General features: G+C 42.6%; 1 protein-coding gene and 1 long non-coding RNA gene across 5 annotated transcripts in view; one reads left to right on the forward strand and one right to left on the reverse strand.

The window, feature by feature from the left end:
- Nucleotides 1-23,226, forward strand: part of SPAG1 (sperm associated antigen 1) — an 86,509-nt gene that overhangs the window by 39,635 nt on the left and 23,648 nt on the right. For all 4 annotated transcript variants that reach the window (XM_033202982.1, XM_033202984.1, XM_033202981.1 and 1 more), the window contains 2 exons: nt 18,890-19,252; nt 19,643-19,742. In XM_033202982.1, coding sequence (XP_033058873.1) covers nt 18,890-19,252; nt 19,643-19,742 — 463 coding nt within the window. The remainder of the gene's footprint in view (nt 1-18,889; nt 19,253-19,642; nt 19,743-23,226) is intronic.
- Nucleotides 1-23,226, reverse strand: part of LOC117079271 — a 48,776-nt gene that overhangs the window by 12,816 nt on the left and 12,734 nt on the right. The gene's annotated exons all lie outside the window — the stretch shown is intronic.

Raw genomic sequence — 23,226 nt, forward strand, 5'->3', positions numbered from 1 at the left:
AAAAATTAGCCAGGCATGATAGTGTGTGCCTGTAGTCCTAGCTACTTGGGAGGCAGAGGCAGGAGAATCATTTGAACCTGGGAAGTGGAGGTTGCAGTGAGCCAAGATTGCGCCACTGCACTCCAGCCTGGGTGATAGAGAGACTCTATCTCAAACAAAAACAAAAACAAAACAAAGCAAACAAATGAACAAAAATTATTTGTTGTAAAGACAAGATCTTGCCATGTTGCCTAGGCTGGACTCAACCTCCTGGGCTCAAGCAATCCTCCTACCTCAACCTCCCAAAGCACTGGGATTAGATAAGTAAGCCACTGTACCTGGTCTGTTTTCTGAAACCATTTGTTGAAAGCTATCTGTTCCTTTGAATTGCCTATGCACCTTTGTAAAAGATTACATTTGTATAACCAGTTAGTAGAATCCAATTCTGGACTCCATTCTGTTCCATTGACCTATGTGTCTGTCACTTCGTCAATACCACACTGTCTTGATTAACACAGATTTGCAGTTAAGTCTAAAATCAGGTTGTGTGATTTTTTTCAGCTTTATTTTTCTTTTTCAGAATTCTTTGGCTGTTCTAGTTCCTTTGCCTTCACACATAGTTTTCATTTTAATTTTTCTGAGACAGGGTTTCACTCTGCTGCTCAGGCTGGAATGCAGTGATGAGATCACGGCTCACTGTAGCCTTGACCTCCTGGGCTCAGGCAATCCTCCTGCCTCAGTCTCCTGACTGAGACTGCATGTGTGTGCCACCACACCTGGCTAATTTTTAAAATTATTTGTAGAGATGAAGTCTCCCTATGTTGCCCAGACTGTTCTCAAACTCCTGGGCTCAAGCCATCCTCCCGCCTTAGCCCCCCAAATTGCTGGGATTATAGGTGTAAGCCATCGTGCATGGCCACACATAGTTTTAAAATCAGTTTTTTTCTGTTATATTTTCCTTTTTTTCCCCTAGGATATAGATTCTGAATATTTTACTTTTTATGGTCTGTATTCCTCCCATTTCTCTTAATATTCAATTATATTTATTTATCACATGAAATTCCTTAACAATGACTTATATTTGGTGACTATTTTACCACAAGTCTTTGTATGGGCCAGGCACTGTGGCTCATGCCTGTAATCCCAGCACTTTGGGAGGCGAAGGTGGGTGGATGGCTTGAGTGCAGGAGTTCAACATGGCAAAACCCTGTCTCTACAAAAAATACAAAAACTAGCTGGGCATGTAGCGCACTCCTGTAGTCCCAGCTACTCAGGAGGCTGAGGCAGAAGAATTGCTTGAGCCCAGAAGGCAGAGGTTGCAGTGACCTGAAATCACGCCACTGTAAAAAAAAAAAAAAAAAAAAAAAAAAAGTCTTGTATTTTTAGTCATTGTAAAATACAAGGGATTTTCCTCTATATATCATTATATAATGATCTATGATAGAATATAATAATAGTATGGCAGATATAAAGAAGTAAAATTGGTTTTTCTCTATTTAAGAAAAGTCATCCAAAAAAATTAGCCAGGCATGGTGGTGCATGCTTGTAGTCCTAGCTACTTGGAGGCTGAGGCAAGAGGATTGCTTGAACCCAGGAGTTTGAGGCTGCAGTTAGCCATGATCATGCTACTGCACTTCCGTATGGGTGACAGCAAGACTCCCATTCTCAGGGGGAAAAAGTCATGCTGGGAATTTGATTGAAATGGAACTGAATTTATAGATCACTTTGGAGGAGAAATGACGTTGTGACTATATTGCATTTTCTAATCTATGAACATGGTATGTCTCTCCATTTATTTAGGTCCTCTTTGATTTCTTCCATTAGTGTTTTTTGTTTTGCAGCATACAGATACTACACAGGCTTTGACAGATTTATACTTCAGTATTTTAGCTTTTTGAAGTTATTGTAAATCATATTTTAAAAAATTTTATAAAATTGAAAATTCAGTTGTTCATTACTAGAATATGGAAATATAATTGATTATTTTCTATGTTGATCTAGCACAATCTGGCTAATTTACTTATAAGTTCTAGGATCCTTTTTGTAGATTCTTTGGAATCTTCAAAATTTTCTTCATAGACAATTATGTTGTTTGCAAATAAGGTGAGTTTTATTTTTTCATTTCTTCTCTCTCTTGCTCTCTCTCTTTTGCTTTAGTGCACTGAAGTGAACATGTGTGTCTTGTTTTCAGTCTTAGAGGGCAAGCATTTGGTCTTACCAGTAAGTTTGATGATAAGTGTTGGGTTTTGATAGATGCCCTGTATCAACTTAATGAAGTGGCCTTCTGTTTCTAGATGGTTGGGAGTTTTTATCTTGAATTGATGTTGATTTTTTAAATGCTTTTTTTTTGCATCACTTGATTTGGTCATATAGTTTTCTTCTGTTGTCTGTTAATATATTGGATATGAGATATATTGAACTATAGTTTTTATTCCTTTTTTCTTTACTTTTTCATTTTAAAAACCTGGTTTTGGTATCAGGACAATGCCAACCTCATAAGATGAGTTGGAATGTGCTTCCTCTACTTCTATTTGTGCAAGAGATTGCACAGAATTGATATATATATGTTTTACATGTTTGGTAGAATTTGCCAGTGAAGCCATGCAGGACTGAAGTTTGTTTTGTGAAATATTCTGAATTAAGAATTTTATTTCTAAATGGGTGCCGGTGACTCATGCCTGAAATCCCACTACTTTGGGAGGCTGAGGCAGGAGCTTGAGGCCAGAAGTTTGAGACCAGCCTGGTCAACATAACGAGATCCCATCTCTTAAAAGAAAAAAAAGGAAAAAAGAAGGAAGGAAGGATAGAAGGAAGAACTTGACTTTTTTCATAGATAACGCAACTATTCAGGTTATCTATTTTTTCTTAGCTGAATCCTGGTAGTTTGGTAGTTTCAAGGAATTGGTCCATTTCATTCCAGTTGTTGAGTTTATCTACATAAGAGCTGTTCATAGTACTCCCTTGTTATTTTAATGTCTGGTAGGTCTGTAGTGATCTCCCCCTTTTTGATATTGGTAATTTGTATTTTATTCCTTTGTCAAACTGGCTAGAGGTTTAGCTATGTATATTGATGTTTTCAAGGTAACAGCTTTTGTTTCATGGATTTTTCTCTGCTTTAAAATTCTTTTTTTCAATTTCATTGATTTTTACTCTTTATTTTATTCTTCCTTCTGCTTGTTTTTATGTTCATTTGCTTCTCTTTTTCTTTTTTTCATTTTGAGATGGAGTCTCGCCATATCACCCAGGCTGGATTTGAGCTCCTGGGCCAAAGATTCTCCCACCTCAGGCTCCAGAGTAACTGGGACTATAGGCATGCCACCACACTCAGCTTGCTCCTCTTTTTATAAGATAGTTTCTCAAGACAGAAGCCTGGAATATTTATTTGAGAATTTCTCCTCTGACTATGAGCATTGGATGCTGTAAGTTTCTTTCTGATACAAAGAATATAATTTTTAAGCTAGGCACAGTGGCATGCACTCATAGTCCCAGGAAGCTCAGGAGGCTGAGGATTGCTTAAGGCCAGAAGTTCAATCCCAGCCTGGGCAACATAGCCAGACCCCATCTTTTTTTTTAGAAAAATAATATAATATAAATTTTAAGACCAGTAAGTTCCCTTTTATCAGAAAAGTAAATTGAGATTAAGTAGAATAAATAGCCAGAAACTCAGACATAATCTTTTCATCCTAAAATGAAATGAAATCAATTGAACTAGTTTACATTCACCTCTAGTTACATTGAACTAGTTACATTCAGACAAGTTACATTGTTTGATACAGTGTGAAAAGAGGTGCTAGAGCCTTGGACACAAGAGAAGCAACCTGAGTCACTTTTAGGAAAATCATGTTAAAGCCCAGAGGAAAGTTATCAGGTTGGAATCTTTACATGTGGTTCTCCATCTCATCACATTCCAGGAAAGAATTCCCAGTCGTTATGGGATATGTTCCAGGACCATGGAAAAAGGCAGCAATTTGTGTTTTGTAACCTTGGCTGGTAATGCTGTCCCTTTATGAACTCCACTCAGATTGGCCAGGCCCAGTTCATCCCGACTAGGGTATTACATAACTGATGGATTTAATTTAACAACTGACAATTACTGAGCACCTACTCTGTGTCAGGTACTGAGATAAGACAATTGATAGGCTTTCTTTGCCTCTCCTTCTAAGGGCCAGTATTAACAAATTGCCTATTGGCCAGGATGATTACACCTGGGGATTTGAGTTCATGGACTTTTTCCTGGAAGCTCCCTATCTGTTTGCCTTCACTAGTAGAGATCATTTAGAAGGAAGAAGTGGCCATCACCATACAGTTGTAGCTGTCAAAGAGTTTGGTATTTATTCCATCTATCTCCTTACAGAGATGCAATCAGAGGAAAGTGAGCATCTACCCTCCCTTGCAGTGTTATTGGTATTCCTACTTAAAAATGAAAGCTAGGAAAATCAAACAGTCACTCACAAACAGAAGAATAAAACATAGATCAGTATTTCTCTTGTCCTAGAACCGGCAGGATTAGGAGGGTGGAAGTTGGAGATTTCCAGGAGTTCAAACAATCAACAAAATCATAAAGAGAAAGGTGAATAATTTTGATTATGTGAAAATGAAAAACATGTATATGTTAGGTGCCGTAAAAAAACTAAAAGACAAATGACAAACTAGGAAAGATGGCAAAGGGTTGATAACCTTATAATATGAAAAGTTTCTACAAAACCAGAAAAAGGTGATGTGCTAGTACAAAACTGGGCAAAGCATACAAACAGACAAATCACTAATGAAGAAATAGAAACGATCAATAAACTTTGTATTACTCATAAAAATGAAAATTAAATAGATTATTTTTCTTTCCTATCAAATTGACTGAGATAGAAAAAAAAAATAGTTCCCTTTGTTGTCAAAAGTGAGGTAAAATAGCATTAAAAATATTTTAATATAATTCATATATAGTAAAATCCATCCTTTTCAAATTCAGTGAATTTTAGTAATATTCACAAAGTTGTACAACTATCACCACGATCTAATTTCGGAACATTTTTATCATCCCCAAAAGAAATTCCATACCTATTGGCAGTTACTGCCCATTTTACCCTTCCCCTGGCCCCTGGCAACCACTAGTCTATTTTTATTTGTATGGATTTGCCTATCCTGAGTATTTCATACCAATGGAATCATAGTATATAGCCTTTTGTATCTGACTTTCACTTAACATAATGTTTTCAAGGTTCATGTGTGTTGCATCTTGCATTAGTACTTCATTCCTTTTTCTGTAGAAATAATATTCCATTGTGTAGATAATATCAGATTTTCTTTCTTTTCTTTTTTTTTTTGAGACGGAGTCTTGCTCTGTCGCCCAGGCTGGAGTGCAGTGGCCGGATCTCAGCTCACTGCAAGCTCCGCCTCCCGGGTTACGCCATTCTCCTGCCTCAGCCTCCCGAGGAGCTGGGACTACAGGCGCCCGCCTCCTCGCCCAGCTAGTTTTTTGTATTTTCTTTTTTTTAGTAGAGACGGGGTTTCACCATGTTAGCCAGGATGGTCTCGATCTCCTGACCTTGTGATCCGCCCGTCTCGGCCTCCCAAAGTGCTGGGATTACAGGCTTGAGCCACCGCGCCCGGCCAATAATACCAGATTTTCTTTATTCACCAGTTGCTGGACCTTTGGGTTGTTTCCACTTTTTGGCTGTTATAAATAATGCTGTCGTGAACGCTCATGTACAGATTTTTGTTTGAACAGATGTTTTAGATTTTCTTGTGCATTATTTGGGAGTGGAATTGCTGGGTGATACACTGTGTTTAACTTTGAGGAAATGCAGACTATTTTCCAAAGTGGCTATCCCATTTTACATTTCCACCTGCAATAAGCGTTCCAATTTCTTTACATATTTGCCAGCACTTGTTATTGTCTGCCTTTTTGGTTAAAAGCCATCCTAATGGGTATGTAGTGGTAGCTCCTTATGGTTTTGATTTGCATTTTCCTAAGAACTAATTATGTTGACTGTCTCTTCAATCCCTATTGGCTATTTGTATATCCTCTTTGGAGAAATGTCTATTCAAGTTCTTTGCCTTTTTTTTTTTTTTTTTGAGATGGAGTTTCGCTGGTTGCCCAGCCTATAGTGCAATGGCATGATCTTGGCTCACTGCAACCTCCGCCTCCCAGGTTCAAGCAATTCTCCTGCTGCAACCTCCTGAGTAGCTGGGATTACGGGCTCCCACCATCATGCCCGGATAATTTTTTGTATTTTTAGTAGAGATGGAGTTTCACCATGTTGGCCAGGCTGGTCTCGAACCCCTGATCTCAGGTGATCTACCTGCCTTGACCTCCCAAAGTGCTGGGATTACAGACGTGAGCCACCACGCCCGGCCTCTTTGCCCATTTTTAATTGGGTTATTTATCTTTTTATTGTTGAGTTGTAAGCATTTTTTATACATTCTAGATACTAGACCCTTATTAAATATGATTTGCAAATACTTTTCCCATTCTGTGGGCTATCTTTTAAGTTTTTTGATAATTTCCTTTGAAGTACAAGTTTTTAATTTGTATGTGAAGTCCAATTTATCTAATTTTTTCAGAGCCTCCCTTAAGAAAGATTTTTTTCAGGTATTTTTTCTTTTGTTGCTTGTACTTTTGATATAATATATAAGAATCCATTGTCAAATTCAAGGTTTAAATATTTACTCCTGTGTTTTCCTTTTCCTTCCTCCCTCCTTCCCTCCCTCCCTCCCTTCCTTCCTTCCTTCCTTCCTTCCTCCTTCCTTCCTTCCTTCCTTCCTTCTTCCTTCCTTCCTTCCTTCCTTCCTTTTCTTAGAAAAGGTCTCTCTCTGTTGCCCAGACTGAAGTGCAGAGTGGCACAATCATAGCTCACTGCAGCCTCTAACTCCTGGGCTCAAGTGATCCTCCTACCTCAGCCTCTGGAGTAGCCTGGACTAGAGACACATGGCACCATCCCTGCCTAATTTTTTCATTTTTATTTTTTGTAGAGACAGGGGTCTCATTATGTTGCTCAGAGTGGTCTTGAACCCCTGGGCTCAAGACATTCTCCCATCTCAGCCTCCCAAAGTGCTGGGATTACAGACATGAGCCCTGTGCCTGGCCAACTCCTGTGTTTGTCTAAGATTTTTATGATTGTAGCTCTTGTATTTAGGTTATTGAGTTATTGATCCATTTTAATTTTTATATACAGTATGAGGTAAATGGTATGGTATTATATATGTGTGTGTGTGTATCCATATATATATTTTTGGGCATAGTTCTGGCTTACACAACTCCAATAGCCCTTGTTACAGACTTTTGTCCTAATGCTGGCTATCTCAGGCTTCAGGAAACAATCTCTCCAGACCTCCTTTCGCTTTCCCCAAGGCAGGACTCTAATCTTACCCTGCCTTTCTGATTGTGGGTCAGAAGACCCTCCCAGAGAGAGTCCTGCCACATACCCTGAGAGTAGGAATACTGACTCCAAACATTTTCCTTCCCAATAGCTGAACACTGGGAAGTTCCTGGAAGGTGCCTAGCCCTAGGCACCTCTTCCTCTGTAACCCTTGCAGTATCCTTTGTAATAAGCCAGTAAACATGTCTGGAGTTCAGTGAGCCGCTCCAGCAAATTAATTGAACTCAAAGAGCGGGGGTCATGGGAACCCTAACTTGAAGCCTGTTAGTGAGAAGTTTTGGAGGCCCAGACTTGTAAGTGGTGTTTGATATAGGAGGCGGCCTTGGGAACTGAGCCCTCATCCTGTGGAATCTGACACTATCTCTAGGCATATAGCATCAGAACTGAATTGGAAGATGCCCAGCTAGTATCCGCTGCTTGGTGCATGGGGATAAACTCTCACACATTTGGTCACAGAAGTTTTCTATGTTTATGATTATTGTGGTTGTGTGAGAGTAGAGGAAAAACAGTTTGAGAGTTTTTCCAAAACAGCATCCAACTTAGTTTTGTTTTCTGTTTTGTTTTTGTTTGTCTTTAGTATGTGGAAATCCAGTTGTCACATCACCATTTATTAAAAAACAAAAACAAAAACAAAAAAACAAAACAAAAAAAACTGTTCTTTTCCTATTGAATACACTTGGCACCCTTGTCAAGAATCAACTGGCCATAGACATATGGGTTTATTTATCAACTCTCAGTTCCTTTCCATTGGTCTCTGTGTCTTTCCTTATGCCAATACTACACTGTTTTGATTACTCTAGTTTTTAGTAAGTTTTGAAATCCAGAAGAGTGAGACTGGGTGCAGTGGCTCATGCCTGTAATACTAGCAATTTGGGAGGCTGAGGCCAAAAGTTCAAGGCTATGTTGAACCTACTACTGCACTCCAGCCTTGGCGTTTGTGCTGGTTAATACTGAGTGTTAACTTGATTGGATGGAAGGATACAAAGTATTGATCCTGGGTGTGTCTGTGAGGGTGTTGCCAAAGGAGATGAACATTTAAGTCAGTGGACTGGGGAAGGCAGATCCACCCCAGTGGGCTGGGGAAAGCAGACCTGGTGGGCACAATCTACTCAGCTGCCAGTGAATATAAGCAGGCAGAAAAACGTGAAAAGGAGAGACTAGCCTAGCCTCCCAGCAGCCTACATCTTTCTCCCATGCTGGGTGCTTCCTGCCCTTGAACATCAGACTCCAAGTTCTTCAATGTCGAGACTTGGACTGGTTCTCCTTGCTCCTCAAGCTTGCAGACAGCCTACTGAGGGAGCTGGTGATCGTGTGAGTTAATACTGAATAAACTCATATATATATATATACACACACACACATATACATATGTATATATATCCTATTAGTTCTGTCCCTCTAGAGAACCCTGACTAGTATATATTTTAGTACCCGGAGTGGTTCTAGAGGAACAGAATATTAAGGTTGAAGTTCTTTCATTGGTTTTGGGGTTTCTAGAGTTGGCTGCTTAATATGATTAGACCCAAAAATGCTAAGGACTCTACTTATAATAATATGGAGAATACTGATAGTCCTTGGTGTGAACTGTTTAGAGAGTTGTGCAAAATAAATGCATTTGACACTCCTGATTCACCACTTGTGAGAGGCAAGGAGTTTAGTCACTGTATACATAATACCTTTGACCATATGTGAAGAACCAAGGAACATAATGAAGCTGGTTGGTTGCTTGCTCCTAAGTTCAGTGGAAAAAGTGGTGAAAGAAAGTGAACTCAGAGATTCTGTCTCCCAGCTTCAGAAACAGGTACTGAGCCTCAAATCTGCTAAGATTGCCCTGAGTGAGAGTCTTATCTCCTGTGGAGAAAGAGCTGAAATTGTGGAAAAACAGACACAAGGTCTCATCATGCGATTGACTGATCTGCAACAAAAGGCGCATGCACAGCCTTGCCAGGTGTCTACTGTTAAAATAAGGGCATTGATTGGAAAAGAATGGGACCCTGCAACTTGGAATGGGGATGTATAGGAGGATCTTGATGAAACTGGGGACACTGAGTTTGTAAACTCTGATGAACCTTTCTTTTGCCAGAAGGAACAGGTTCCCCATACCCAGTAGTGGCAACATCCCCTCCCATTCATGCTGCCATCAGCCTTTCCACCTTTGTCTGAGGAGATAAACCCTGCACTGCCTGAGGCAACAGTGATGGCCTCCCCTGAGGCAGTTGCCAGGCTGACCTCTGGCCAACCCCTAGAGGCGAGGTTGAGAGTGTGACCCATAAGGAGGTGCACTACACTCAAAAATAACTGTTTGAGTTCTCTAATTTATATAAACAGAAACCTGGAGAACAGGCCTGGGAATGGATATTAAGGGTGTGGGATAATGGTGGAAAGAACATAGAGTTGGATCAGGCTGAATTTATTGATTTGGACCCATGAAGTAGGGACTCTGCTTTTAATGTTGCAGCTTGGAGTGTTTAAAAAAAAAAGGTTGTAATAGTTTATTTGCTTGGTTAGCTGCATTATGAATTAAAAGATGGCTCACTGTGAGCCAGCTAGAAATGCTTGATCTCCCTTGGTTTAATGTAGAGGAAGGGATCCAGAGGCTTACGGAGATTGGGATGGTGGAGTGGATTAGTCACGTTAGACCTACTCATCCCAGCTGAGAGGGTCCAGAAGATATACCCTTGATGAATGCCTTGTAAAATAGATTTGTGAGGGGAACACCTGCATCTTTGAAGAGCCGTGTAATTGCTCTTCTCTGTATATCAGATCTAACAGTGGAAACTGCAGTCACTCAACAAAAAAATTTAAATACAGTGGGAATAATTGGATCCTGAGGTGGTGGAGGCCAAGTGGCAGCACTCAACCGTCAAAGGTAAGGTGGATGTAGCTACCATAATGGACAGTAGAGGCAAAAGCAGCAATCAGAATAGTCTGGCTCATGTAGAGCTCTGGCATTGGCTAATTCATCATGGTGTTCCTAGAAGTGAAATTGATAGGAAGCCTACTGCATTCCTATTTAATTTACACAAGCAGAAAACTTCTAGGTCAAATGGACAAAAGACTAATTTGAATTGTAAAAACAGAGAATCATGGCTTCTCAATTAACTTCCAGACTTGAGCCAGTTTATAGACCCAGAACCCCTTGAATGAAGGGAAGGCTGGGTCCCCTTGAGGTAGGACCCCACTACAGTACCAATAATTTTTTTTTTTTTTTTGAGACGGAGTCTTGCTCTGTCACCCAGGCTGGAGTGCAGTGGCGCGATCTCGGCTCACTGCAAGCTCCGCCTCCCAGGTTCACGCCATTCTTCTGCCTCAGCCTCCCCAGTAGCAGGGACTACAGGTGCCCGTCACCACGCCTGGCTAATTTTTTGTATTTTTAGTAGAGATGGGGTTTCACCGTGTTAGCCAGGATGGTCTCAATCTCCTGATCTCATGATCCGCCCGCTTCGGCCTCCCAAAGTGCTGGGATTACAGGCGTGAGCCACTGCGCCCGACCCAGTACCAACAATTTATGCAGTGAATCTTTCTCCCATCCTTCCCCAAGGAGAACTCCGGCCTTTTACCAGGGGAACTGTGTACTGGGGAAAGGGAAATGTCATTTCAGGGACTACTGGACACTGCCTCTGAGCTGATATGGATTCCAGGAGACCCAAAACATCATTGTGGTCCTCCAGTTAAAGTAGGGGCTTATGGAGGTCAGCTAATTAATGGAGTTTTAGCTCAGGACTTACAGTGGGTTCAGTGGGTCCCCGGACTCATCCTGTGGTCATTTCCCCAGTGCCAGAATGCATAATTGGCATAGACATACTTAGCAGCTGGCCCAACCCCCACATTAGCTCCCTGACTGGTAGGATGAAGGCAGTTATGGTAGGAAAGGCTAAATGGAAGCAACTAGAGCTGCCTCTACCTAGAAAAAATAGTAAATCATAAATAATATTACATCCCTGGAGGGATTGCAGAGATTAGTGCCACCATCAAGAACTTGAAAGATGCAGGGATAAGGCTGGGCACGGTGGCTCATGCCTGTAATCCCAGAACTTTGGGAGGCTGAGGCGGGCAGATCATGAGGTCAAGAGATCGAGACTATCCTGGCCAACATGGTGAAACCCCGTCTCTACTAAAAATACAAAAAAAAATTAGCTGGACATGGCAGCGCACGCCTGTAGTCCCACCTACTCAGGAGGCTGAGGCAGGAGAATTACTTGAACTCGGGAGGCAGAGGTTGCAGTGAGCCGAGATCATGGCACTGCACTCCAGCCTGGTGACAGAGTGAGACTGTCACAAAAAAAAAAAAAAAAGAAAGAAAAAAGAAAGATGCAGGGGTGGTGAGTCCCACCACATTCCCATTCAACTCTCTCATTTGGCCTGTGCAGAAGACAGATGGATCTTGGAGAATGACAGTGGATTATTGTAAGCTTAACCAAGTGGTGGCGACTCCAATTGCAGCTGCTGTACCAGATGTAGTTTCATTGCTTGAGCAAATTAACACATCTCCTGGTACCTGGTATGCAGCCATTGACTTGGCAAATGCCTTTTTCTCTATTCTTGTTCATAAGGTCCACCAGAAGCAATCTGCCTTCAGCTGGCAAGGCCAGCAATATAACTTTACTGTCCTACCTCAGGGGTATATCAACTCTCTGGCTTTGTGTCATAATCTTATTCAGAGAGGCCTTGATTGCTTTTTGCTTTGGCAGGATATCACACTGGTCCATTACATTGATGACATTATGCTGATTGCATCCAGTGAGCAAGAAGTAGCAAACACACTGGACTTATTGGTGAGACATTTGTGTGCAAGAGGATGGGAAATAAATCTGACTAAAATTCAGGGACCTTCTACCTCAGTAAAATTTCTAGGGGTCCAGTGGTGTGGGGCCTGTTGAGATATTCCTTCCAAGGTGAAGGGGCCTTTGGCCCCTCCTACAACCAAGAAAGAGACACAATGCCTAGTGGGCCTATTTGGATTTTGGAAGCAACACATTCCTCATTTGAGTATGTTACTCCAGCCCATTTATCAAGTGACCTGAAAGGCGGCCGATTTTGAGCAGGGTTGAGAACAGGAAAAGGTTCTGCCACAGGCCCAGGCTGCTGTGCAAGCTGCTCTGCTCCTTGGGCCATATGACCCAGCAGATCCAGCGGTGCTTGAGGTGTCAGTGGCAGATAGGGATGCTGTTTGGAGCCTTTGGCAGGCCCCCATAGATGAATCACAGTGGAGGCCTCTAGGATTTTGGAGCAAGGCCCTGCCATCTTCTGCAGGTAACTACTCTCCTCTTGAGAGACAGCTCTTGGCCTGTTACTGAGCTTTGGTGGAAACTGAACATTTGACTATGGGTCATCAAGTAACCATGTGACCTGAACTGCCTATCATGAACTGAGTGCTTTCTGACCCATCTAGCTACCAGGTGGGTTGTACATAGCAGCCTTCCATCATCAAATGGAAGTGGCCTGTATGTGATCAGGCTCAAGCAAGTTCTGAAGGCACAAATAAGTTACATGAGGAAGTGGCTCAAATGCCCATAGTCTCCACTCCTGCCACCCTGCCTTCTCTCCCCTAGCCTGCACTGATGGCCTCCTGGGGAGTTTCCTGTGATCAGTTGACAGAGGAAGAGAAGACTAGGGCCTGGTTCACAGATGGTTCTGCACGATATGCAGGCACCATCCAAAAGTGGACAGCCGTGGCACTACAGCCCCTTTCTAGGACATCCCTGAAGGATGGCAGTGAAGGGAAATCTTCCCAGTGGGCAGAACTTCAAACGCTGCACCTGGTTGTACACTTTGCATGGAAGGAGAAATGGCCAGATGTGTGATTATATACTGATCCATGGGTTGTAGCCAATGGTTTGGCTGGATGGTCAGGGACTTGGAAGAAGCACCCAGTGCTTTTGCCAGGACTACCCTCCATGGACTCATGGAATGCCTTCTCCACCATCATGGTATTCCACACAGCATTGCCTCTGACCAAGGCACTCACTTTATGCCTAAAGAAGTTTGGCAGTGGGCTCATGCTCATGGAATTTACTGGTCTTACCATGTTCTCCATCATCCTGAAGCAGCTGAATTGATAGAATGGTGGAATGGCCTTTTGAAGTCACAATTACAACATCAACTAGGTGACAATACTTTGCAGGGCTGGGGCAAAGTTCTCCAGAAGGCCATATATGCTCTGAATCAGTGTCCAATATATGGTACTCTTCCTCCCATAGTCAGGATTCGTGGGTCCAGGAATCAAGGGGTGGGAGTTTCGGAAGTGGTACCACTCACCATCACCCCTAGCAATCCACTAGCAAAATTTTTGCTTCCTGTTCCTGTGACATTACATTCTGCTGGCCTAGAGGTCTTAGTTCCAGAGGGAGGAATGCTGCCACCAGGAGACACAATGATCCCATTAAACTGGAAGTTAAGATTGCCACCTGGACACTTCGGGCTCCTCCTACCTTTAAGTCAACCGGCTAAGAATGGAGTCACAGTGTTGGCTGGGGTGATTGACCTGGACTCTCAAGATGAAATCAGTCTACTCCACAATGGAGGTAAGGAAGAGTGTGAATGGAATGCAGGAGATCCATGAGGGCGTCTCTTAGTATTACTATGTCCTCTGATTAAGGTCAATGGGAAACTGCAACAACCCAATCCAGCCAGGACTACAAATGGCCCAGACCCTTCAGGAATGAAGGTTTGGGGCACTCCATCAGAAAAAAAACCACGGCCTGCTGAGGTGCTTACTGAAGGCAAAGGGAATACAGAATGGGTAGTAGAAGAAGGTAGTCATCAATACCAGCTATGACCACGTGACCAGCTGCAGAAATGGGGACTGTAATTGTCATGAGTATTCTCTCCTTTTGTTAAAAACATGTTTGTGCAGGTATACATTTGTACTAAAAAAAGTCTTCATTTTATTTCCTTTTTCCTTTATCATGTGACATAAGATTGACTTCATATCAGCATTTAAGTATTATTCACTTTATGTTATAGTATTTGGGTTGGGGATTGGCGCATTTCTGGTTGTACAAAGGACAGTTGTATTATGTTAGGTATAATTATGACCTTATTATTGTCTTTATTTGAAGATTATGTATAATCTCGGGAAATGTATATGGATTCAGGTTGACAAGGGGTGGTTGTTACGGTTAATACTGAGTGTCAACTTGATTGAATTGAAGGATACAAAGTATTGATCCTGGGTGTGTCTGTGAGGGTGTTGCCAAAAGAGATTAATATTTAAGTCAATAGGCTGGGTAAGGCAGATCCACCCTTAATCTGGTGGGCACAATCTAATCAGCTGCCAGCGAATATAAAGCAGGCAGAAAAACATGAAAAGGAGAGACTGCCCTCCCAGCCTACATCTTTCTTCCGTGCTGGGTGCTTCCTGCCCTCGAACATCACATCACACTCCCAGTTCTTCTGTTTCGAGACTTGGTCTGGCTCTCCACGCTCCCCAAGCTTGCAGACAGCCTATTGTGGGACCTTGTGATTGTGTAAGTTAATACTGAATAAACTCCCCTTTACATATATATATCCTATTAATTCTGTCCCTCTAGAGAGAACCCTGACTAATATATCATTAAAGTGAGACCCTGTCTAAAAAAAAAAGAGAGAAAAGAGAGTCCTTTGATTTTACTTTATTTTTTCAGGATCTTTTTGGCTATTCTGAATTCCTTTCAATTTTGTATGAATTTAAGAATTGTCTTTTCCATTTCTGCAAAAAGTTTTGATAGGATTGTGTTGCATCTGTAGGTTGCCTTGAGTAGTACTGATATTTTAACCTTAATAACAACAAGTCTTCCTATCCATGATTACAGGATATATTTCCTTTTTTTTTTTTTCTTTTTGAGACGGAGTCTTGCTCTGCCACCCAGACTGGAGTGCAGTGGCCGGATCTCAGCTCACTGCAAGCTCCGCCTCCCGGGTTTACGCCATTCTCCTGCCTCAGCCTCCCGAGTAGCTGGGACTACAGGCGCCCGCCTCGTCGCCCGGCTAGTTTTTTGTATTTTTAAGTAGAGACGGGGTTTCACCGTATTAGCCAGGATGGTCTCGATCTCCTGACCTCGTGATTCGCCCGTCTCAGCCTCCCAAAGTGCTGGGATTACAGGCTTGAGCCACCGCGCCCGGCCTACAGGATATATTTCCATTTATTCAAGCCTTTTTAAAAATTTCTTAAAGTAATACTTTTATCTCCTTGGTTAAATTTATTCCTAGATATTTTATTCTTTTGGATGCTATTATAAATATAATTGTTTCCTTGATTTCCTTTTTGCTCTGTTGATTGCTAGTGTATAGAAACATTGATTTTGGCTTGTTGATCTTATACCCTACAACTTAGCTGAATTTGTTTATTGCTGTAGTTTTTTTTTTTTTTTGGTGGGGGTGGTGAAGAGGGGTGGATTCTTTTTTTAAAAATATAAATAGGATCATATAATTATGAATAGAGATAGTTTTATTTTCTTTCCAATTTGGATGCCTTTTATTTCATTTTAGTGCCTAATTGATCAGTCTACAACTTTTAGTACAGTGTTGAATAGCCGTGGTGAAAATGGGCATCCTTGTCTTGTTGATGATGTTTAGGGGAAAGCTTTCATTACTTTTATCTTTGAATGTGATGTTGGCTCTGGGTTTTTCATAAATATACCTTATTATGTTGAAGAATTTCACTTCTATTCCTAGTTTTCTGAGTTTTTTTTTTTTAATCATGAAAGCATGTTGGATTTTGTCATGCCTTTTCAGCATCAATTGTGGGATCATGTATGCAGTTCTTCACTTTTTCTGTTAATGAGGTGTGTTGGCATTGATTGATTTTCTAATGCTGAACTACCTTTGTATTCCTGGGATAAATCCCACTTGGCCATGGGGTATAATCCATTTAGTATGCTGTTGAATCTGTTTGCTAGTATTTTGCTGAGGATTTTTGGTCTATCAACTGCTCACACTACCCTACTTGAGGCTACACTGTTGGCCATTCATTCCTTTGATAGTTGTTATTGTTGACTCCTTTCTTCCCAAACTATTCTCGATGTTTCTGAGGCAGTATGCGCTCCTGTTTTTTTCTTTCATTTCTAGGCATTTCTGTGCCTACACTGTAGATTTTTCCTCTGTTCATCCTTTAAGTGTTAGTATATCTCAGGGATCCTTGTGAGCCTTTGAGTGATCCCATCCACATCCAAACTTTTATTTTTATTTTTTGTAGAGATGGAGTCTTGCTATGTTGCCCAGGTTTGCTTCAAACTAGTGGCCTCAAGCAGTCATCCTGCCTCAGCCTGCCAGAATGCTGGGATTACAGGAGTAAGCCACCTTGCCCAGTTCCACATCCACACTTTTTTTTTTTTTGAGATGGAGTTTTGCCTTGTCGCCCAGGGTGGAGTGCAATGGTGTAATCCTGGCTCACTGCAACCTCCACCTCTTGGGGTCCAAACGATTCTCCTGCCTCAGCCTCTTGAGTAGCTGGGATTACAGGCACCCGATACCATGCCCAGCTAATTTTTGTATTTTTAGTAGGAACAGGGTTTCACCATGTTGGCCAGGGTGGTCTCGAACTGCTGAACTCGTGATCCGCTTGCCTCAGCTTCCTAAAGTGCTGGGATTACAGGCATGAGCCACCGTGCCTGGCCCCAAACTTTTATATATTAGTAACTCCCAAGTCACTGTCTCTGGATAAGGCCACTTCTCTGATCTACATGTGGAGCCACCCCCTGAACAGCTCCACTGCATTGTCCCATGGGTATCCCAATACCCAACAGAACTCACAAGTCTTTCATGTTTGGGCCTCTCTTTACCTGTCCAGAGACTATTAGAGTTGTTCAGGGCCATTTCAGTCTTAAGGAAAGAATGCTTTGCATTCCGTTCAAATCTGGGTTATGGCTGGGCACAGTGGCTTATGCCTGCAATGCCAGCACTTTGGGAGGCCAAGGAGAGAGGACTGCTTGAGACCAGGACTTTGAGACCATCCTGGACAACACAGCAAGACCTCATCTGTATAAAAAATTTTAAAAATTAGCCAGACATCGTGGCTGGCTCTCGCCTGTCGTCCCAGCTACTCTGGAAGCTAAGGGGAGGATTGCCTGCCACAGAGGTCAAGGCTGCAGTGAGCTATGATGGCCCCATTGCACTCCACCCTGAGCAGCAGAGCAAGACCCTGTGTCAAAATAAATACATAAAAATAATAAAAATAAAAACAAATCCGAGTTATGCTGGCTTCTAGCTCTGTGTACTAGAGTGCATTCCTTAGCTTCTTCCTTGTTTCTCTGTTGCCTCATTTGTAAAGTGGGAATGATAATACTTGGTATTAGGATTACTGTGACCCATATTAGTTCTAAATGAACTGCCGTGATAGTATTGGTCAGACCTGAGGGGATACTGTACAAAGGGGTGGAAAGTAATACCAAGCTGACCATTGTTTCTGCCGACCCTGACTTTTGTGCTTTCACCCAGTTCCTGGTGGAGAACCTGACTAACAGAAACCAGATGAAAACTGGAGCCTTACTCTAATAACCCTGCTGGGTTTAATCTGCAGACTTATCTTTATAGCAAAATATTTTTTATTGTTTTCATTAAGATCCCTTTGGCTGGTGATCCAAATTGAATGTCATTCTGCTGTATAGGAAACAGTATTTATTAATGTGTTTTTATACTTGATACTTGTCTTAAGGTGATCACCCACTGATTTTCACTTAAATAATTGTGCTTTTCTATTTCCTCTGTCTGTATGCTTAAAATTTTGGCTTTACCATTCATGAAAGAGAATGGAAAATATATCCATTAAGAATCAGATAAGAGTTAAAAGAGAAAGCTTGGAAATCTCTATATTTAAGTACGTTTTAACAGTGCTTTGAAATGATTAATTGCTTTGTTTTAAATATTGATAAGACACCATAAATTAAATATTTATACATCCTTTTCATATTTAAAAATAGATTCAACAAATATTAAAGCTATTAATACCCGAACTCCTAATCAAAATCAAAGAAATTTTTAGTTTGAATAAGGCAATGGGATGGAAAATTTACTGTTTTTAAGGCTCCCTTTTAAGCTTAAAAACTAGGTGCCTAATTTGTGACTTTTTTGCTAAATTCACTTTTAAAATGACTTAAAAATCACTTACCCTTTATTTTTCTTTCAAAGCTTTTTCTCCTAATATTTTAAAATAAGGAAAGGTGCCTCCGTGTTAGGTACTATAATTGTATTCAAGTTTTTGCAACTCCATTCAAAAAAGTACGTATTTTGTAAGCTCTAACTGGACAGGTGGGCTTGACGAAGGGGATGGCTCTGAGGTGCCGGTTTTCAGCCACAGGCCCTTCAGCGCTTAAATAGTTAGACAGGGTAGGTTTCTGGCTGGAGCACGGGAGCCGAGTCTTCAGGAAGCCGCAGAGGCCCCGAGGGCGCAGACTGGGCGGACGGGCGGCAGAGGTCTTCCAGCACCAGCTCCGCCCGCAGGGGCGGTGCCCGACCCGGCTTCCCCAGAGCCCGCCCTCCGCGCTGGGCGCCCCCGCGGCCTCCGCGGCAGCTGTTCCCAGTGATGCAAATCCTCACTTCCCGCATCCACTTCCCCACAGAGCCCGCGGAGCCGGCGGGAGCCGCGCGTGCCGCCCAGCCGTGCGCCATGGGCAACATCCAGAAGAAGCTGACTGGCAAAGCCGAGAGTGGCAAGCGGCCGGCAAGGGGCGCGCCGCGGCGGGGCCAGACCCCGGCGGCGGGCGCGGACAAGCGGAGCCCGCGGCGGGCCTCTGCGGCGGCGGCCGCGGCGGCCGGCGGTGGCGCCACCGGGCATCCAGGCGGCGGGCTGGGCGCGGAGAACCCCGCCGCCCCGCTTAGCCCCGCCGGCCTGAAGAGCCAGGGCAACGAGCTGTTCCGAAGCGGGCAGTTCGCCGAGGCGGCCGGCAAGTACTCGGCGGCAATCGCGCTCCTGGAGCCGGCAGGTAGGTGCGCCGCGCCCCGCCGCTTCCCGGGCCCCTGGCGCTGCGATTCACCCGACCCCCAGGGGCCCCGTGGGAGAGGCGCTGCCGCCTCCTGAATGACAGGCGCCGGCATCGCTGCATTCCTCCCAGGTGACTAAGAGCGCCGTGCCACCTGACCTCAGTGAGCAGCACCTTGGAATGCGGGCATGTTCCCGGCCAGGCACATTTGCCTCCGTCCCCGCCGGGCTTTCCCTTGGTGGCTATTGCGGGTAGCAGCTCCGCGGAGTTCTGCATGATCAGTCTGTAGGACTGCAGTGCCACCCCACCGGAGACCTCGGCCGTCTTGTAATTCTGGTGAACTGTGATCTTGCTAATGGATTTTAACTGTATTTAATTAAATGTGATTTTTAGGAAGTGAAATTGCAGATGATCTAAGTATCTTATATTCAAATAGAGCAGCATGTTACCTAAAAGAAGGAAACTGCAGTGGCTGCATTCAAGATTGTAACAGGTAAACTGCACGTTTTCAGGTTTGTCAAGAGATTGTTATAATTTCATTGTGGTGAATGCAATATCCAAGATCCTAAATTTTCTGCCTAAGGATCTAATTTCTTAAGAGCTTTATGGTATGTTAATTGATTGACGCATAAAAATCAGAAATTATCTCATGTATATGAAGAGAGTCATAGAAGACTGTGCAAACTTTTTTCATTTCCACTGCTACTGCCTAATTCGTGCTCTTTTCATATCACTCCTAGACTACTGGAGAAACCTGATAACTAATTCCAATCCATTGCGGCATCAGAATAACTCTCCTGAAACATTACTTTGTTCAGATTGTTTCCATCAGGCCTTTAATGGCTCAGTATTGGCTTCGAAATAACTGTAAACTTCTCTGTCACCACACTGCCTCCAAGCAAGTTTCTGCTTCCATTTGGTCTACTGGACCACTTGCTTACTCTCGCCCACCCTGTTCTCTGAGCCCTTGCCCAGGTTGCCCCTAATGGTGGTAATGCACTTTGCATATCTTAGCTTCTGAAGTTCTTGCTCAGCTACCCCTTCTCTCTACCTTCTTGGGTGCCCCAGACTTCCTGGTCATCTGCAGGTCTGTAACACCTACACTGACACTTGGTCACACCTCTAAGTCCTGTTATCCACTGAAGGGGGTTTAAACACATTGAGGTTAGGAACCATGTCTTTTCTTTTTTTAATAGACAACTAAGCACTGTACATATTTATGGGGTACCGAGTGATGCTTCAATATATATGATGTGGCCAGGTGCAGTGGCTCACGCTTGTAATCCCAGCATTTTGGGAGGCCCAGGTGGGCAGATTGCTTCAGGTCAGTTTGAGACCGTCCTGGCCAACATGATGAAACCTGGTCTCTACTAAAAATACAAAAATTAGCTGGGTGTGGTAGCACACCCTTGTAGTCCCAGCTACTCGGGATGCTGAAGCAGGAGAATCGCTTGAACCTGGGAGGCAGACATCGTTGCAGTGAGCCGAGATCCCACGACTGCACTCCAGCCTGGGCAACAGACAAGAGACTCTACTGTAAACTTTACATATATATACACACACATATTTATATATATACATATATGTGTATATATGTATATACACATACATGTGTATGTATATTTATGTATATATGTGTATATGTATGTGTATATATGAAGAGAGTTATAGAAGATTGTGCAAACTTTTTTCATTTCCACTGCTACCGCCCTAATTCGTGCTCTTTTCATATTACTCCTAGACCACTGGAGAAGCCTGATAACTTCTCCATATATATATGAAATTATCCATATATATCCACAGATCCATATATATGAAGTACATGTATACATGTATATATACATATATATATACACGTATAGATACACATATATACACGTATACATATACATATGTATACATATATATGAAACTATCATTGTTAACTACAGTCATCCTACAGTGCTATAGAATACTAGAACTTGTGCCTCCTATCTAGCTGTAATTTTGTATCCTTTAACAAATCTCTGCCTGTCCCCCACTTCCCCCTACCCTTCCCAGCCTCTGGTAGCCTCTGAGGAACCGTGTCTTACACAGCTTTGTACCCCTCGAAGCATATTAGTCACCCATGGTACTCAATAAGTTACCTGCCTGGATGGTAAATATCTACATAAATAAAACATTGTTTTCCACCATTAAGTAATAAGAAGCCCAAAAGAAGAAGTCATGTCCTAGTTTGACTAACACAACTCTGGTTTACCCATGTTGTCTCATATAATACTCTCAGAAACTCTAGTTTGAACAGTAAATTATGTGGACACTGTTTACAAGGTGAGTAATTTATTATTGTTTTCATTGACTGTATCAGTTTATTGAATACGGGTAAAGCTTGCTAGTATCTGTGCCTAAGTTTAAAAAGAAGGCCTTGAGGCACTTGGATTTTTTTTTGCCAGTTTTACATATCTAAATTTGAAGTGAGTAATACTTATATTCTCTTTGGCCTGACATGAGACCGCATCCTCAGTTGTGTTGGCTCATACTTGCTAATTATTACATTTTCCAGGATTTTGTGAGCTGATTGATGTCAAGTTGATATTTTGAAATCTGCCATGGTGGGATACCATTTAATACCATGAAATTAGCAAATGCCACAAATCTGGGCTTCCCACCCCTCTTTTTTCTTTACCCAGAGAGCTAGTTGTTAAGGGCTTTTACCAGTGCTCTTAACAGACCAGACCATGTGGATTTGTTGGATACAAAGCCCGTGGTGATTTGCAGCCAACATCCTTTGAACTCAAGTGTCTGGTTCTAATACATAACCCTTCAGACTTGTTTTAGGCCTTTCCACAGTGAGGGAGGTTAGGACACTTTAGTTAAAACTTGAGACCCCTAACATTAGAGCTGCTGCAGAAGAGTGGATTTGTGTTGTCCTTACCTGAGATCCTCTAAGGCGATGAACATTTACTGGCTAAAATTGGCTGCATTTCAGTGTAGACACAGGAGAAAGTCAAGGATGGGACTCCAGCCATGGTGTCCAGGGAAGCTAGAGTGGGGGCTTGTCCTAGGGGAGGGCAGGAGATGGCTCGCCTGAGAGGGAAGTGGACGTTGGTTTAGGTAGGTTGTGCTAACTAACTTAAGAGCTGTTTTCTAGGCAAGGAACCTGGCCTTGCTGGTTGGTGCTGACCTCCGTAGAGACCGATCTACTCAGATGTTTTCTTTGATAGCTGGCCTACCAATCCCAATGTAAGAGAAATGGAGATGAGGCCCAGCAGGGGTGATTTTACACTAAAGCAGTGATTCTCAATCTTGTTTAAGGCCAGAGAAGCCACTCTGCTTTTGTGAACATCTTTTTAGCTCAAGTGACTATATTCAAATAGATTGCATACATGTTAAAGGGAGTTTTTGTGTTTTTTTGTTTTGTTTTGTTTTGTTTTTTGTTTTTCAGTTAATTATCTTTTGCTCTTTGGAGAGTTCCATGAGTGTTTGTTTGTTTGTTTGTTTGAGACTGAGTCTTGCTCTGTCCCCCAGGCTGGAGTCCAGTGGCGCGATCTCGGCTCATTGCAATCTCTGCCTCCCGGGTTCAAGTGATTCTCCTTCCTCAACCTCCTGAGTAGCTGGGATTACAGGCACTTGCCACCGCGCCTGGCTAATTTTTCATATTTCTTGTAGAGAAGGGGTTTCACCACGCTGCAGGCCAGGCTGGTCTTGAACTCCTGACCTCAAGTGATCCACCTGGCTTGGCCTCCCAAAGTGCTGGGATTACAGGGATGAGCCACTGCGCCTGGCCCAAAAGTTCTTATTACCAGATAAGTGGTATCAGGAGTCAAACACTGAGAAAGAAAAAACTTCACTCTTCTTATCTATCAGAACCTTTCTGATTTATCTCAACCACACCAAAAGTCTTTTGGTGACTTTCCATTGAGGACATTTCAACAGACTAAATACAAATGAATGTTGCCTAGTAATTCTCTGCTTTTTCTTTTTTCTTTTCTTTCTTT

This window comes from Trachypithecus francoisi, unplaced genomic scaffold (assembly GCF_009764315.1).
Source record: "Trachypithecus francoisi isolate TF-2019V2 unplaced genomic scaffold, Tfra_2.0 Lachesis_group7, whole genome shotgun sequence".
Lineage (NCBI taxonomy): Eukaryota > Metazoa > Chordata > Mammalia > Primates > Cercopithecidae > Trachypithecus > Trachypithecus francoisi.